The sequence below is a fragment of the Trichomycterus rosablanca genome, chromosome 6 (assembly GCF_030014385.1).
Source record: "Trichomycterus rosablanca isolate fTriRos1 chromosome 6, fTriRos1.hap1, whole genome shotgun sequence".
In the NCBI taxonomy this organism is placed as follows: Eukaryota; Metazoa; Chordata; class Actinopteri; order Siluriformes; family Trichomycteridae; genus Trichomycterus; species Trichomycterus rosablanca.
This window is the reverse complement of record NC_085993.1, coordinates 44,889,683-44,908,811: the sequence shown is the minus strand read 5'-3', so window position 1 is coordinate 44,908,811 and position 19,129 is coordinate 44,889,683. Positions and strand designations below refer to the sequence as shown.

General features: G+C 41.3%; 1 protein-coding gene across 1 annotated transcript in view; it reads left to right on the top strand.

Moving 5' to 3' along the window:
- The window catches only part of gabrb3 (gamma-aminobutyric acid type A receptor subunit beta3), a 31,687-nt gene extending 19,000 nt beyond the window's left edge, over positions 1 to 12,687 (top strand). The window contains exons 5-6 of the mRNA XM_062997967.1: positions 9,585 to 9,829; positions 12,337 to 12,687. Of these exons, the coding sequence (XP_062854037.1) occupies positions 9,585 to 9,829; positions 12,337 to 12,687 (596 nt within the window). The remainder of the gene's footprint in view (positions 1 to 9,584; positions 9,830 to 12,336) is intronic.
- Positions 12,688 to 19,129: the final 6,442 nt, after the last annotated feature.

Genomic DNA, 19,129 nt, shown 5'->3' with positions numbered 1-19,129 from the left:
CAAGACGCTCTGATGGTGTTGATGTTGTGCCGAGTTTAGATTTTTCCAGCTTAAAATGATCTCAGACTTTCTGTGGTTTTCTCTGTCCAGTCTCCTCTGTTCACCCCTCGCTATTTTCTCTCTCTCTCCATTTTGCAGTCCGCGCTATCAAATATTGGCTGAGTCCTAAATCGCATACTTTCATACTGAACAGTACGCAGGAGCGGCAAGTATGTCCAAATACGTAGTATTCATTGAACTGTACGCGAAAAGTAGCAGGTTTAAGTCCTGTTAAGTACTGTTTATGTATGAGATTTCGGACACAGCCCTCGGTTTCTTCACGTCACCTGACCACAGCGTGAACGCGTTGTGCAAAAGTAAAAGTCATCCGTGAGAAACACCATGAGCTGTATATAGTTTTATGGATTAAACGACGCATCTATGCAAAAAATTTGCATCAATGATTTCTTAGTAATTGAATTACTCGGGTTTCTTGAGGAATCGTTTCAGCCCTATATTCATAGATCCTGGTATTTTATTCTTTTTAAATGTATCCTATACTGTAAAAGAGGGAAATTTTTAATCAATGTTTTAGGGTTAAAGTTGCATCATTTGCTGAAATCCTGCCACGGTGGTTACAGAAACATCACAGCATTGCAGTCTCCAGCTGGAGTGTGATAAGTGTAACCCAGGAGAAAGATAATCCTGCAGTCAGAGCTGTAGCCGGCATGTGTAATGATGCTTTGTGATCTTGTTAGGTAGCTCTGATGTTCTCTTATATCCACTCTCAAAGATGATATTGTCAAGCTGGGCCTCATTCAGGCACAAATCAATGTGGTCTTCCTGCTTACCTGCTTTTCCTCCCTCGCTGAGGGTGTTGTGCCAGGCTCGCACCAGCCCGGCTTTTCCGATGGCGCATACATCAGCATTCTTTATATTCATTCTGGGAAACTTAGCCGGCCATGTGTCACTATTTTGGCTCCTGCTCTTTCTGTCATCATGTAGAACCCACCCTCGGAGCCGCCTCTGGGGTCAATGTCACAGCATTTTGTAAGTGGATCACACACAGGAATCCACACTGATTTCAAGTAGTGTCAGCAGGTGGAGTGGCTGGTTCCACTATCTCTGTTTCCTTGTGTACCCACTGCAAGTTTTCTCTTCTTATTCGATTTTTGAGAACTTGAGTTGGCACATGCTGCTGGCTGTTACAGCTATCTCTTCCTTGTCTTCCTTTTCTCTTCTTTCCTAACACCTGTACAGTGTTGACAGCATGTACAGTGGGCACACAGGTATCAGAAGTGGACATTAGAGCAATGTAAGGAGGGCTACTGGGTCAACAAATGCTGTTTTCTCCAAGATCATTTGGTTGGCCAGGCAGCTGTGCATTATTTAGCAGTGGAAGAGATGACATCAGGATTCACTGTTGGATGAGCCACTCTTGCACCCCCTGTGCTGTTGTTTCCTATGGAGTGTGGCAGTGCTGATTATCTTGCTGCTGCGTTTCCCTAAACGTTGCGCACCGCGCACTTTTGCCGTGTTGGGCTTGTTGTTTGCACTTAACCTGATTGAACTTGATCGACCCAGTTTGCCACTGACCATTTCAGAGCGCCTCCAATGAGACGAACTGTTTGATATGACGTAGTTAAAGCGAGGTGGTCTGAACAAAGCTTAACGTGACTTATTTTATTAAAACAACGACCGAAGAATTCCATTAGTTTAGAGGACTTATGATCAGTAATAATTAAGATAAAACAGTAAACCACATTAAGATTTTTTAACAATAAGCGTTTTATACTCTCTCAGAAAAGCTGATTTTCACAATTTCTCAGCACCACAAGCAATAACACAAGTTTAAAAGTACGCTAGCTCACCAGAGTTGGGGTTTCGAATACATCGTATGGAACCTCAGCTCTGCCTTCCGACTGGGCTGTGCGGCAGTATGAACAACGATTGGCTGTTGTTCAGGGTTAGGGGTAAAAAGTCGGATCATAGGTCCTCATAACTGGTGCGACTGCGGCCCCTGCTGGCTGACTGATGGCACCTGCACAGGGCTGAGGAATAATGCTGATGGGGGTGTGGCCCTCCGTGCACAGTGCCTGTCAAGTATATGAACTCGACTCGTGCAGGTGAAAAATGCAGTCTGTACTGACTACGTGCCGGAGGGGGCGCATGTCAGTTGAGAGGCGTCCTTAGTCAGTGGTGAAGGGTCGAATCAGTATAGAGGACGCAATCAGGGGAATTGGACACGACTAGACTGGGGAATAAAAATTGGGGGAAAAAAGTGAAACAGTGAGGAAAATACAGCTACACATAGATGTATGTAAAGCTTTCAGAGTGAATATGACGGTTAATCCACACAAATGCAGATTCATCTCATATTCAAACTTTAATGGCGTTTTACCGCACCACTTAAGCCAAGTGCTGAACAAAGCGGCAGTTTGCGCTGAGGCTCACAGTGAACGAAGCGCAAAATGCTTCTCGTGTGAATGCGCCCTTATATCCTGGGTATCCAGATACCACAAGACTTCTTTACATGCCATAGGAAGTCCATGTCTCAGCAGGTCAGAAGTGTTTTGACAGTATATTTGACATGTGGCCCTAATGTTGTGGCTCATCAGTGTTTATTGTATTAATCTTTGCATAGAAATAATATGCTAAACGCAGAACATTTCTCACTCTGTGACAAATGATGTATTGCTGAATTATTAAAGCTGAAGCAGGAATATTATTCTGACCAAGCATTGACATTCTCTCAGAATTCATAATTTACTCTGCATATCCCTCAGTGTTTGGCATGTCTGAAGTGTAGCTCCAGGAATCATGATATGTGTGTCTTTAAAAGTAAATGTGGCTGGTAGAACTAGGTCAGATCCACTTTGCAGTCAGTACACAGAGGTCTGTCTGGTTATGAAGTTAACAGATTTCTAGATGGAATTGAAATGATCTCGATATGGTTTGTTTTGGGGTTTTTTGGTTTTTTTTTAGTAGGCGCTCAGGAGGCACAGTGGTAAAAAAAACATGCAGAGCTGACACACAAAACAGAGCTGACATTTCAAACTACATGAACGATTGGCTGTTGTTCATACAGGGTGGGAGCCGGATAGGGACTGCTTCTAACTGAGGCAATTATGACCTCAGGGATGAGGGATAATGTGTTGATCAGGGTGTAGCTCGCCTTACACAAAGCTGATCCACATATGAACTCGCCTCATGCAGGTGAAACGATGCAGTCGGCTACTGCACACGTGTCGGAGGGGGCGTGTGTCAGTCTCGCTCTCCTCAATCAGGATAGGCATCAACATCAATAAAGAGGAAGCATAATGCAATTGGGTAATTGGATACGCTAAAAGTCTGAATAAAAAGGGGAGAAAATGCATAAACAAAAATATAAATCCTTTTTTTTTTTTGTAAATTTGAAAATGACCCATTAATTACTAGTTTTAGCAGGCTTACTTTCTCCAGTCTTTGAAAAATAGGCTTTACACAACTCTGTGTCCCACTTGCTATCACCAGTTCATAAAAGAGAAAATTTAGCAGCAAGTGAGTTGTGCAGATTATAATTTTACTTTATACTGACATCACTCATCATAAAATTGTGAAAAACGTAAAGATTTTTAATGGTAGACTTTTCAAGTCAGAATGTTTGTGGTCAGTACTTGGACATTTCATTGTGCAGTTTCTTGTGGACTTTCCAGTTCCCTAATAACTGTTCATGTTTCAAGTTTGCACAAAGGCCAAACCGCCTAGATGGGTTTGTGGTGTCTTATTATCTTATTACTTTTTCCACACTGATGTAGTGCATTAAATGACCTCCAAGAATTGATTCAGAAACATATTTATTTGGCCTGAAAACAAGCTGAAATGTGGACTCATCTGACCACAGCACATGTTTCCACTGTCCATTTGAGATAAGCCTGGGCCCTAAGAACTCACCAACATTTCTGCATAGATTTGATGTATGGCTTTCTCTTTACGGGCGGCAGGGTGGCTCGGTGGGTATAACTGTCGCCTCACAGCAAGAAGGTCCTGGGTTCGATCCCCAGGTGGGGCGGTCCGGGTCCTTTCTGTGTGGAGTTTGCATGTTCTCCTTGTGTCTGCGTGGGTTTCCTCCGGGAGCGCCGCTTTCCTCCGACAGTCCAAAAACACTCAGTCAGGTTAATTGGAGACACTGAATTGCTCTATGGGTGTGTGTATGTGTGTGTATGGTGTGTGTGTGTGTCTGCGCTGCAATGGACTGACACTTCGTCCAGGGTGTTACTGTGTGCCTTGCGCCCATTTAAAAGTTGTGATAGGCTCCAGCACCCTGCCAACGTGACCCTGATTGGATAAGCTGTTAAGTGAGTGAGTTAGTAAGTATTAGGCAACGAGTTGAAGGTGAATAGACAAATCATCTTGTTGTAACACTTTCATAGTCTGTGCTGATGTGCTGTTTTATATGACCTCTTGGTATATGAATAGTTCCTGATGCAATGCTAATGTATCTAATCACAGTAGGTCTTTTTTCAATTTGTCAAAGTTACAGTGAACTGAATGTTCTAGGGGATTTTTAACTCTGGCATTTATTAAAACTGTGATAAAAAGCCCCAATTACCTTTAAGTTTGCATTAAGAAATTAAAGAATTTAAACTAGTTATCAGAAAAGAACTTTAATGCATACACTGTTATCGTAAGTGCTAGGTTTCACAGTGTGATTGTGTAATTGGGTTGAGTAAGCATAGCTCATTTTTGGCATTTGTGCAGTGTGACAGAACTCAATCTGTAGCACCCATCCGCAGAGTCCAGATTAATGGTGGGTGGCAGAGCAGAACTGTCAAAAGAGAAATATTTCATTACACTTGTTTTGGCCAAGTATCTGAATAATCTCAGCATCACAGTGCTGTCTCTTTCTGTCTATACAGCCTTATATACACTGATCAGCCATAACATTAAAACCACCTCCTGGTTTCTACACACACTGTCCATTTTATCAGCTCCACTTACCATATAGGAGCACTTAGAAGTTCTACAATTACTGACTGTAGTCCATCTGTTTCTCCACATACCTTTTTAGCCTGCTTTCACCCTGTTTTTTAATGGTTAGGACCCCCACAGGACCACCACAGAGCAGGTATTATTTAGGTGGTGGATCATTCTCAGCACTGCAGTGACACTGACATGGTGGTGGTGTGTTAGTGTGTGTTGTGCTGGTATGAGTGGATCAGACACAGCAGCGCTGATGGAGTTTTTAAACACCTCACTGTCACTGCTAGACTAAGAATAGTCCACCAACCAAAAATATCCAGCCAACAGCGCCCCATGGGCAGCGTCCTGTGATCAGTGATGAAGGTCTAGAAGATGACCAACTCAAACAGCAGCAATAGATGAGCGATCGTCTCTGACTTTACATTTACAAGGTGGACCAACTAGGTAGGAGTGTCTAATAGAGTGGACAGTGAGTGGACACAGTATTTAAAAACTCCAGCAGCATCGCTGTGTCCACTCATACCAGCACAACACACACTAACACACCATCACCATGTCAGTGTCACTGCAGTGCTGAGAATGATCCACCACCCGAATAATACCTGCTCTGGTGTGGTCCTGTGGGGGTCCTGACCATTGAAGAACAGGGTAAAAGCAGGCTAAAAAAGCATGCAGTTATATAAATAGACTACAGTCAGTAATTGTAGAACTACAAAGTGCTTCTATATGGTAAGTGGAGCTGATAAAATGGACAGTGAGTATAGAAACAAGAAGGTGGTTTTAATGTTATGGCTGATCAATACAGTGGGGCCAAAAAGTATTTAGTCAGCCACTGATTGTGCAGGTTCTCCTACTTAGAAAGATGAGAGAGGTCTGTAATTTTCATCATAGGTACACTTCAACTATGAGAGACAAAATGAGAAAAAAAAATCCAGGAAATCACATTGTAGGATTTTTAAAGAATTTATTTGTAAATTATGGTGGAAAATAAGTATTTGGTCACCCACAAACAAGCAAGATTTCTGGCTCTCACAGACCTGTAACTTCTTCTTTAAGAAGCTCTTCTGTCCTCCACTCGTTACCTGTATTAATGGCACCTGTTTGACCTCGTTATCTGTAAAAAAGACACCTGTCCACAGCCTCAAACAGTCAGACTCCAAACTCAACCATGGCCAAGACCAAAGAGCTGTCGAAGGACACCAGGAAGAAAATTGTAGACCTGCACCAGGCTGGGAAGAGTGAATCTACAGGTTGGTGTGAATAAATCAACTGTGGGAGCAATTGTAAGAAAATGGAAGACATACAAGACCATTGATAATCTCCCTTGGGGTCAAGATCTCATCCCGTGGGGTCAAAATGATCATGAGAACGGTGAGCAAAAATCCCAGAACTACACGGAGGGACCTGATGAATGACCTGCAGAGAGCTGGGACCAAAGTAACAAAGGCTACCATCAGTAACACACTACGCCGAGAGGGACTCAAATCCTGCAGTGCCAGGTGTGTCCCCCTGCTTAAGCCAGTACATGTCCAGGCCCATCTGAAGTTTGCCAGAGAGCATATGGATGATCCAGAAGAGGATTGGGAGAATATCATGTGGTCAGATGAAACCAAAATGGAACTTTTTGGTAAAAACTCAACTTGTCGTGTTTGGAGGAAGAAGAAAAAACCCAAGAACACCATGCCTACTGTGAAGCATGGGGGTGGAAACATCATGCTTTGGGGCTGTTTTTCTGCAAAGGGGACAGGACGACTGATCCGTGTTAAGGGAAGAATTAACGGGGCCATGTATCGTGAGATTTTAAGCCAAGACCTCCTTCCATCAGTGAGAGCATTGAAGATGGAACGTGGCTGGGTCTTCCAGCATGACAATGATCCCAAACACACCGCTCGGGCAACGAAGGAGTGGCTCCGTAAAAAGCATTTCAAGGTCCTGGAGTGGCCTAGCCAGTCTCCAGACCTCAACCCCATAGAACATTTGTGGAGGGAGTTGAAAGTCCGTGTTGCCCAGCGACAGCCCCAAAACATCACTGCTCTAGAGGAGATCTGCATGGAGGAATGGGCCAAAATACCAGCTACAGTGTGTGCAAACCTGGTGAAGACTTACAGGAAACGTTTGACCTCTGTCATTGCCAACAAAGGTTATGTTACAAAGTATTGAGTTGAACTTTTGTTATTGACCAAATACTTATTTTCCACCATAATTTACAAATAAATTCTTTAAAAATCCTACAATGTGATTTCCTGGATTTTTTTTTCTCATTTTGTCTCTCATAGTTGAAGTGTACCTATGATGAAAATTACAGACCTCTCTCATCTTTCTAAGTAGGAGAACCTGCACAATCAGTGGCTGACTAAATACTTTTTGGCCCCACTGTATATTTATATATATATATATATATATATATATATATATATATATATATATACTGTATATATACAGTGTATCACAAAAGTGAGTACACCCCTCACATTTCTGCAAATATTTCATTATATCTTTTCATGGGACAACACTATAGACATGAAACTTGGATATAACTTAGAGTAGTCAGTGTACAGCTTGTATAGCAGTGTAGATTTACTGTCTTCTGAAAATAACTCAACACACAGCCATTAATGTCTAAATAGCTGGCAACATATGTGAGTACACTCTACAGTGAACATGTCCAAATTGTGCCCAAATGTGTCGTTGTCCCTCCCTGGTGTCATGTGTCAAGGCCCCAGGTGTAAATGGGGAGCAGGGCTGTTAAATTTGGTGTTTTGTGTACAATTCTCTCATACTGGCCACTGGATATTCAACATGGCACCTCATGGCAAAGAACTCTCTGAGGATGTGAGAAATAGAATTGTTGCTCTCCACAAAGATGGCCTGGGCTATAAGAAGATTGCTAACACCCTGAAACTGAGCTACAGCATGGTGGCCAAGGTCATACAGCGGTTTTCCAGGACAGGTTCCACTCGGAACAGGCTTCGCCAGGGTCGACCAAAGAAGTTGAGTCCACGTGTTCGGCGTCATATCCAGAGGTTGGCTTTAAAAAATAGACACATGAGTGCTGCCAGCATTGCTGCAGAGGTTGAAGACGTGGGAGGTCAGCCTGTCAGTGCTCAGACCATACGCCGCACACTGCATCAACTCGGTCTGCATGGTCGTCATCCCAGAAGGAAGCTGACGCACAAGAAAGCCCGCAAACAGTTTGCTGAAGACAAGCAGTCCAAGAACATGGATTACTGGAATGCCCTGTGGTCTGACGAGACCAAGATAAACTTGTTTGGCTCAGATGGTGTCCAGCATGTGTGGCGGCGCCCTGGTGAGAAGTACCAAGACAACTGTATCTTGCCTACAGTCAAGCATGGTGGTGGTAGCATCATGGTCCTGGGCTGCATGAGTGTTGCTGGCACTGGGGAGCTGCAGTTCATTGAGGGAAACATGAATTCCAACATGTACTGTGACATTCTGAAACAGAGCATGATCCCCTCCCTTCGAAAACTGGGCCTCATGGCAGTTTTCCAACAGGATAACGACCCCAAACACAACCTCCAAGATGACAACTGCCTTGCTGAGGAAGCTGAAGGTAAAGGTGATGGACTAAACCCAATTGAGCACCTGTGGCGCATCCTCAAGTGGAAGGTGGAGGAGTTCAAGGTGTCTAACATCCACCAGCTCCTTGATGTCATCATGGAGGAGTGGAAGAGGATTCCAGTAGCAACCTGTGCAGCTCTGGTGAATTCCATGCCCAGGAGGGTTAAGGCAGTGCTGGATAATAATGGTGGTCACACAAAATATTGACACTTTGGGCACAATTTGGACATGTTCACTGTGGGGTGTACTCACTTATGTTGCAGCTATTTAGACATTAATGGCTGTGTGTTGAGTTATTTTCAGAAGACAGTAAATCTACACTGCTATACAAGCTGTACACTGACTACTCTAAGTTATATCCAAGTTTTATTTCTATAGTGTTGTCCCATGAAAAGATATAATGAAATATTTGCAGAAATGTGAGGGGTGTACTCACTTTTGTGATACACTGTATATTAAGGCCTTATCTAATTCACGGCTGGGAAAATCACGTCATGGATCATGAAATGAGCAGTTTCTCATGTAATATGACACTTTTTTATTCACGTAGCATTCTAGTGCCTCAATGTTTACTGGTTTATTGCACTATGAGGCGGTCCTAGCAATTCTATGGCAATTTAGTTTGCAGTCGGTTAGTCAAAATTCCAAGAAGTCGAAGTATAAAGCAGCAAAAACACGACTCAGGAAACTACGTTTGGAAAACTCCCAACCAATTCTGTGGATGTGGGACGGGGGTGTCAAAACACGGACAATAATTTTCGAACATAAAGCCTCACACCGTTGCTGGATGTTTTAGGTTTACATTCAACCATTAAGGTGGTCTGTGCTGTGTATTGTAGCTTCCATTTATTCTATCATTCAGTCTATGAGTGTTATTTAATGAAGGCCACGAAATGGGGCACTTTTCTTTAAAAATCTTTTGTACCTTTGTCAGGTAAATAAAGCTTTAAAAAATTGGATTCACATATTGGAATTTGTGAAATGCAAAATGTCAGATTTCCTGCACTTTTTGATAGATGAATGATAACTTGCTTCATATTAACATGAATGTGTTCTTTTTTTAGGCGTCACCACTGTGCTGACAATGACCACCATCAACACCCATCTAAGAGAGACACTCCCCAAGATCCCATACGTCAAGGCCATTGATATGTACCTGATGGGCTGTTTCGTCTTCGTCTTCTTAGCTCTGCTTGAGTACGCCTTCGTCAATTACATTTTCTTTGGTCGAGGCCCTCAGATGCAGAAGAAGCTGGCTGAGAAGGCTGACAAAGCCAACAACGACCGCAGCAAATATGACGGAAACAAGGTAAGCGACATTACAAACTGCTGCTGACACTGATTTATTCGAACGCTTGCAACATCTCTGCATTTAGTTGTGTAATTCTGATAAGGCAATTTACATATAATCTCACTGTAATTTAAGAATGGTTGTATCGCTTGATAAGAAGACAATGATCTTAAGGAAACACATTACCCACAGACTTTATAGACTTATGGATAAAGTTACACAAAATGCAAGTGATAGTGTGAGAGCAAAAGCTCTTAGCATTGAAATCAAACTGAATTATCGAGTTATTGCACTTCTACTATGCACTTGTGGCAACCTTGATGGATAGACCTTAAAGATATAAGCTGATAAAACTGCCATAACTTCTTCTGCACATTGCTACTCAGTTTATTTTATATGGTTCCATTTTTTAAAATACAGTTTCTTAACTTAGATTGTACACCGACGAGGCATAACATTATGACCACTGACAAGTGAAGTAAATAACACTGATTATCTCTTCATCACAGCACCTGTTAGTGGGTGGGATATATTAGGCAGCTAGTGAACATTTTGTCTTTAAAGTTGATGTGTTAGAAGCAGGAAAAATGAGCGAGCGTGAGGATTTGAGCAAGGTTGACGAGGGCCATATTGTCATGGCTAGACGACTGGGTCAGAGCATCTCCAAAACTGCAGATCTTGTGGGGTGTTCCCGGTCTGCAGTGGTCAGTATCTATTAAAATTGGTCCAAGAAAGGAACAGTGGTAAACCGGCGACAGGGTCATGGGCGGCCAAGGCTCATTAATGCACGTATGGAGCGAAGGCTGGCCCTTGTGGTCCGATCCAACATAGGTACTACTGTAGCTTAAATTGCTGAAGAAGTTAATGCTGGTTCTGATAGAAAGGTGTCAGACTCCATGTCTCACGGGTCAGGGCTGTTTTGGCAGCAAAAGGGGGACCTACACAATATTAGGAAGGTGGTCATAATGTAATGCCTAAGTGGTGTATATTTCAATATATAAAAAATTTAATACTATATGTACAGTATGTATACTATATGTATAAAAAGAAAATGTACTTGTTTAATGTCCTTTAGTCTGGAACATCTCTATAAAATACCCTTGTGGTGGCAGAATTCTGTAGTGGTATTTTTTATATGAGAACACAGTACACAGTTCTGTTGTTTTAGGTAATAACGTTTGACAAAGAAACATATCATCACAAAAATGAGACATTACCACAGTGCTAAGCATTCTTGGCCAGAGCAATGCTTGGCTTTAGATTTTAATGAAGAGGAATTGTACTATGTGTGTTTTCTGGGCAGTCTGTTCAGGAGGGAGGGAATTGCAAGTCAGCGGCTGTTAAACAGTCCAATCAGGTACAAGGCCATCATCACTCACAAGGGGTGAGTGTGTCTGTATCGCTGGCTGTTCCATCAGTGTCTGTGACTTTCCACTAATATACCTCTCATGTTAGTGCATCATTGTCAGTCTGCAGATGTGTGTAACAGCTCTAGCAAACTAGCACTGATTGTGCTTGATTGTTTTCCATTAGTGCACATATACCTCCAGGTCAAGATTACCTGTAACTGCTTACCACGATCAACATACTGGAATCAACATGAAACATCCTCAAGTCATTTAGATGAGGATAGTTAGATAGACAGACAGGCAGACTGATAGATAGACAGATAGTATAGATAGATAGATGGATGGATGGATGGATGGATGGATGGATGGATGGATGGATGGATGGATGGATGGATGGATGGATGGATGGATGGACGGACCGATAGATAGATAGATAGATAGATAGATAGATAGATAGATAGATAGATAGATAGATAGATAGATAGATAGATAGATAGATAGATAGATAGATAGATAGATAGATGGACAGACAGACAGATAGTATAGATAAATAAAGAGATAGATAAGGATAGTTAGACAGACAGATAGTATAGATAGATAAATAGACAGACAGATAGTATAGACAGACAGACAGACAGACAGATAGACAGATCAAAATAACTTTTGTGTTTTTAAACCATGAACATTAAAACATAAAATTATTTATTTTTGGACATGCCACTCACAGCAGTGTAAGACTCTAGCCCACCACCCTGATCTCAGTGGTGCCAATGGCTGTCCAGGCATCTCCAAAGACATGATTAGCTTTAAACCAGCCTTTCAAAAATCCTGACCAAGATAAAGTGGTTGATGATAATAAAAGCTAATTTACAGGATTTTGTGTTGAATTTAATTTATAAAATAACTATTTGACTTATTTAAAGTTCATCTGGCTACAAACCCACTTTGTAGTGCCGTTCATCTTTTAGTGCCATCTCTGTATGCCACGTATGAGTCTTCATTCCTCAGTGTTTTGTGTACCTCCAGCTCATAATCCATCTGTTTTAAACTGCTTATTATTTTGGTGTTTTTCTGATGGGCTATTAGACAGACATTAGAAAGAAGCTTTATTATAGATTCAGACCTAATAGTCTGAACATAGCCCCACAGACATGCTGACTTTGCATTTCGCCGCAGGTGGACTCTCAGGGGAACATTCTGCTGACTACGCTAGAGATCCATAATGAAGTAGCCGGAAACGAGATCACTACCAGCATTACCGATGCTCGAAACTCCACCACCATGGTGTTGGATAATGCTGGCATCCAGTACCGGAAGGCGACCGGCCCACATCGAGATGCAGGAAGACACGGTCTGGAGCGTAATGCACAGCCCAAGAAAGCTCGACTGCGCAGACGCTCCTCGCAGCTCAAAATCAAAATCCCTGATCTAACAGACGTCAACGCCATCGACCGATGGTCACGGATAATATTCCCCTCTGCCTTTTCCCTCTTTAATTTGATCTATTGGCTCTATTATGTGAATTAAGCTACAGATCCCAGTGCAGGGTGGCTTCTCCCGTACAGCTGTTGTTTCCAGTTTAGAGCTGAAGAAGACGCTTTTTTAAAGGGACGTATTTGTGCACCATCACGTTAAGATTTTTATGTACTTGCAATCAATCCCTTGCATTTCTGTGCAGGGTACCAATGGACAACAGGCTGCAACAAAATGGGCTTTCTCATCCCACACACCTACACGCATTCACACATACATAAACACACTCACTCTCACACAAACCAGATCTGTTTTATAAATACTGTATGTACATAGGAACATAAGTTTTGAATCCATGGGACGTCTGCATGATGAGTCCAACAGCCTCTAAAACAGTGAGCGGAGAAATCATCATCATGCAATCAATGAATCTGCAACACTACAGAGATTAAACATTTACAAATTATTTACTATTGTTTCATGTCAATAAACCTCGAACACAGAGACAATGAGCGTAGTATTAAACCAAATGGTGAAAATGCAATATACTGTATTTAAGGGTATGTGGTTTGATTCAAAGGTTCCTCTTGGGTTATTTTTCCAGTTGTGTTCAAATGACTTTTATTGATACAAATACATTATTGTGTATGAATGGCTTGTTTGTATATAGCCATGTTATGAAATGCTTTAGGGATTTCCATCTGCCTTGGGTTGCTATAGATCATTTTTACAGATTTGGTGCAAGTGCATTAGTACATCTAACAGACTATTGCTTGTAACTCTCGTTTAATTTAAAGAATCAGTACATATACATGCAGAAATGTGGAATGTTTGAATCAGGTTCTGACATTGACTTCCATAAGGCCTATATATGCATTGTAGAACATTATAGGTATTGTACCTAGATTTGTTTTAAACTTTTCCTTTTTGTTAGTAGGTAAATAGTATTTAGCAAGTGTCATTCTGAGTAAGATATGCCTCAAACTAATATTAATAAATGTTTGAGTGTGAAATTGACATAGGCCTTATTACTAACCAAAACTGTACCTAACCCAGTGGTATTCAATCTTTTTGCCACACCCCATACAGTGTGCAGTTTTTTTGTGTCATGGAGTTAAAATTGTTACAACTGGATAATTACCTTCAAGTAGCATTTCCAGAAATGTTGGGACACATAAAATGCAATAAAAAGAAGAATCTGTAATTTGTTTATTCTCTTGAATCTTGACCTACGTACACGTTTAGAGTTTGATGCCTGCAACACACTCCAAAACATCTGTCAGATTTCTGGGAATTAACAAATCACAGATTCTGGTTTTCTGAATGGGCACAAATTCCCACAGACAGGGTGTTGTTATAGCTGAAAAGATCACACAGAGGTCACTTTATTTTAATACAATTTGTGTTTGAAATGGGGTGTCTTAACAAGCCCATGGTCAGGTGTCCAAATACTGTTGGCCGTACAGTGTATGATGATGGGTTTGGGCAGCACTGTGGTCTAATATGCCAGCCCACCACTACAAAGAGCTTAAGCTGACACGTTCAAATCTTAGCTTAGCTAGATTTCTGACAGACTCCTCAACATGCACAATTGTCCATGCCTGAAGGAGGGAGGGTCAGTTGTGTTTCTTGCCACTGCACAAATACGACCTCTGCTGTGTGTTCGAGGCACCTGCATGAGTGGTGAATGATTCACGGAAGGCATAGTAGGACTTTGCATGTCAGAGGGGGTGCATGTATTTGTACGATTTTAAGCCAGTAGAAGCTCAGTAGTTAGGGTACTAGACTAGTGATCAGAACCCTGTTGATCTCCCTCCCTCAGACACAGCCAACTGCACCTGATAGGATGCTTGGCCAGGTTGATATCACAGCTGAGATATAAACTCGAGAGCATTGTGGGTTAGCACATTAGTGTAAGATCCAGTTTGGGGCCATAGCAGCATTTAGTCCCTGGTCAACATTTCAGCTCCTGTTTGTTTCATGCATAAAAGTCACATGACGTGTGTAACGTGGGTCATTGGCTAGGTAGTGTAACAACTATATCTATGAACCATCAGTAGGAACCTCATGAATATTGCTTTCCGGTGTATACTGAACCCAAGCAAACCCAATGATGAAATGTTTACCCTTGCCACTAAGTCCAGGTCTTTTTTAAATGGACATCAGTGGCCAGTTAGACTTCAGTGGGCATTTGACAGGCATACGATTATTCAGTTGTCATGAAAATAATGTTCATCTCCAGACTATTTTATAAAGGTGCTTAGACCCTGATTATAGCCATTTTTAGCAAACACTTTTAAAATACTCGACCCAGGGGACACGCTTTACAGCTTGAATACCACTGAACTAACATTTTCATATATTTTTTGTTCAACAATGTTTATTTAAGCTAAGTTGTAAACAAAAATAATAGTTGATTGGATTCTGATAACAAGATAAAATGTCTCTCAGGGTAAAATTATTCCAAATTATTCATGATTCATTACATATTTCTGTTGTTGGTCACATGCATATTATATAATATTTGCTGCAATTAATTTGTAGGTATATTCACATGTACGCTAAGTGCAATGACTGCATTAACCACTTAGCCTTCTTATTACAATCGCATGTTATTGTTTATATCTACACAACTACGATGATTGTATCCCATCTTGTGTTAGATCAATTTTCTATGGTTTGTGTGACATACCTTGCTTCAGGGACCAATTACCTTGCTTTTTGATGAAAGAATATTTTTAAATAATCCTTCTATGTTTGTACTTCTCTGTTTATGATACTCCTCTATGCACTGTAAGTTCATCACATTTACACTAACCGGGCCACTTTGCAGTTATGTTGTGTCAGTAGTTGCTTGTTATTACTTTGGTTGTCGATTTTTCTCCTGTTATGTTGTAAATATAAACTAAATCTTTGGGGGAGCTGTTGCTTTTAATTGTTTTTGTTTCATTTCATGATTAATTATTTTGTGTTGATCCGCAAGTCACTGAACTTCTACGAATTAAATATGTCTAAATCTCTAGGTATTTGTGGAAGGGAATTGGTTTAAAAATAATAAACCTTGCTTTTAAGAATGTCGTTTTACTTAAATCAGATTTGCTTTGTATTTTGTTAATATAGAGAAGAAAAAGGTTAGCTAGACTTTCATGCCTTCCATCATAAAGAAAATTAAAAGTGCAGCTGTTTATTTACATCCCCAAATCAGAAAAAGTTGGGACAGTATGGACAGTATGGTATTTGCTTTTTCCATGCCGTCCCAACTTTTTCTGATGGGGTTGTATTTACTTTTTTAATACTTATAATAAACACTAAGCCCTGACTGAACTTCTGCACTAAAATTTAATCTGTAAAGCATTTATCACACACAATATGGCCAATAGTATGTGATTAAATATAATATGGAAAACTATTATGACTTGTCCACACTTGCTTTATGCTTTTTGATAATGTTATTACATTCTTACTGGAGTCAAAATAATTCAGTCATTGTAACATATGGCCGGCTGAAGTGGCACAAAGCAAGTGCTGAGCTGTAAGGGTTGTTTTAATAATTCACCAAACAAAAACAATGTACTGTAAACAAAAATAATCGATTAAACAGCCCCATACAAGAGACACCAATTACAGAACTCAAGGACATGAAGGCACTGAAGTGAGCAAATGATAAAAACAGTCAATACTTAACCAACTACAGAGGAAACAAAATTGTTTACTTATACCCAAGCTAATGCCAGGAAAGACGGAACAGACAGGAACAGGTGGAACCAATAATCAAGGGAACAGTCATGTGACAGGGACGAAGACACATGATCATCTGACATGTGAGGACACAAGAACAAAACAAAAGCACATATGGAGTGTAGTCAATACCATGGTAACGCTAGAAAAGAGACTGGCCAGAATGTTTCACTCACTCAAACATGATCTGCACATTCCTTTACAGAATAAAAGAGTATTTATGCTTGTTCAAAAGTTGCTAATCTTCCTGCTTCTTAAACCTCAGACTTGAGATCTGTACACGTATTTAAAACAAGCCCACCTGCCGTGGAGATCGGCGGCATGGCTCGGTTATGGAATCGTGTCCTCCTGCCTTGACTAGTATTGCCAGCAGATGGGGCATGGAGGCGCAGATAATTGATGTGTCAGTTCCTCTTAACTGACTGTCACTTGTGCCCTGTTGAAAGATAATTTGCTCCAGGTGGAAGTGTTTCTATTTATCACAGTTCCTTTTAGGAACACGTTCAGTGTCATGGCCCTTTTCAGGCATCATGAGGGAATCGCCTGGATGAGCGAACTACTCCAGAGGAGGTGTGCAGACCCTTTTCTGGACCACACCCCACGCTTGGACCCACACTGGGCTTATACAGAGTCAGGTAGTGGGTTGGGTGTGTTACCATTTGTGCATTCCTTTTTGCAATACTGTGACAACCAGTTTTCATTTCTGTTCTATCCTTTTTCTAACCACTTTCTCTGTTGCAGGCTGCGGACGTTTTTGTGTCTCTCAATTGTTACTTTGTTTTTGTTGATGTTTTTATCTTTTGCTCTGAACTTAAATAGCCATCTCCGAACATGAATTCTGTTTGTGTGTGGAGATTACATGACTGTATTTTTTTTAATTCACTTGGTAACAGTATGTACCTTAATAATAATTAGAATGGGTGTAGACATAATTTTTTGGAACGAGTGGATCAGACACAGCAGCGCTGATGGAGTTTTTAAATACTGTGTCCAGTTACTGTCCACTCTATTAGACACTCCTACTTAGTTGGTCCACCTTGTAGATGCAAAGTCAGAGACGATCGCTCATCTTTTGCTGCTGTTTGAGTTGGTCATCTTCTAGACCTTCATCAGTGGTCACAGGACGCTGCCCACGGGGCGCTGTTGGCTGGATATTTTTGGTTGGTGGACTATTCTCATTAGAGCAGTTACAGTGAGGTGTTTAAAAACTCCAGCTGTGCTACTGTGTCTTATCCACTCATACCAGCACAACACACACTAACACACCACCACCATGTCAGTGTCATTGCAGTGCTGAGAATGATCCACCACCTAAATAATACCTGCTCTGTGGTGGTCCTGGGAGAGTCCTGATCATTAAAGAACAGCAGAAAAAGGGGATAACAAAGCATGCAGAGAAACAGATGGACTACAGTCAGTAATTGTAGAACTACAAAGTGCTTCTATATGATAAGTGGAGCTGATAAAATGGACAGTGGGTGTAGAAACAAGGAGGTGGTTTTAATGTTATGGCTGATCGGTGTATGTCTCTTACAGAGGAGTCTTACAGAGGATTTTGGGCCACAGGGGACCCACCACCCCAGACAACACCAACTTAAAATCCAAAAATTAAAATCCAGCACTGTTGCATGTTATAATCGGCCTTGATTTCAACATGCAAGCAACATTGTGCTTACAGTGGGATTCACTATTTGATGCAAGACTGGTGTTTATAAGAAAAGAGCAAAGCTAAAGAGCAGATATTACAGTTTAAATGTAATTTTAATTGTAAAATTCTCTTGCCTTTCCTTACTCCCTCGTGTCTTCATTTCCAGTTTTTTCTCTAAAATGAGACATGATACTCTTCACACCTGGTTTGAGAGCAGACTGAACCATCTCATGTAAATTGAAGTGCAGTAATTCAGCCCTTGAGCAGGAAAATGGCCTAAAATGAACTAGTTTATTATAACAAAATATATTGTAATTATTACATTGTGTATGTTTGCATGGTACCATTGGGCAGGCATTCATAGGTAATTACATATTTTTTAACAAGTCACGCTTGGCACACGAAGGGGGGCGTATGCCTAAAAAGGTTGAAAACCCCTGCTATAATGCACTGGTTTGTGCATCTAGCGGCTAGGTATCTAGGACAATTTAGTGTTTTCAATTAGCCTGGTGGCATGTTTTTGGACTGTGGGAGGAAACCGAAGCACACAGAGGAAACCCACGTGGACACGGGAAAAACATGCAAACTCTGCACAGAAAGGACCCGGACCGCCCCGCCTGGGGATCGAACCCAGGACCTTCTTGCTGTGAGGCGACAGTGCTACCCACTAAGCCACCGTGCCGCCCTGGCCTGTACACCAGCCTTTTTAACAATGTGACCATCAGAGCCTCGGGTTCTGGATTTAATAAAGTATGCACTGTTGCTTGAAGAAAAAACATTGGCTTTGATAGGTGACACACTGGCCATTATGAGCCATTATGGATTCTGTAGCTACTACATCCTGCCCACAGGCCTGAGCAGAGGCATCGGCATCACCCCCAGGAAACACAGGAAACCAGAAAAAGTATTTGCTACTGAACATTTATAACAAAGAAAGATTTCAGATCTTATCCAACATCAATGCCTGACCTCTAATGCTCTTTTGACTTAATGGGCACACATCTCCAGACATGGGGGGTTGGGTGGTTTCCATACTAATGACCAGTGGGTTGACAACATGCTTTTAGCCAAATAGTGTATGCGACTATACACAGAGCCAAACTTGTCACA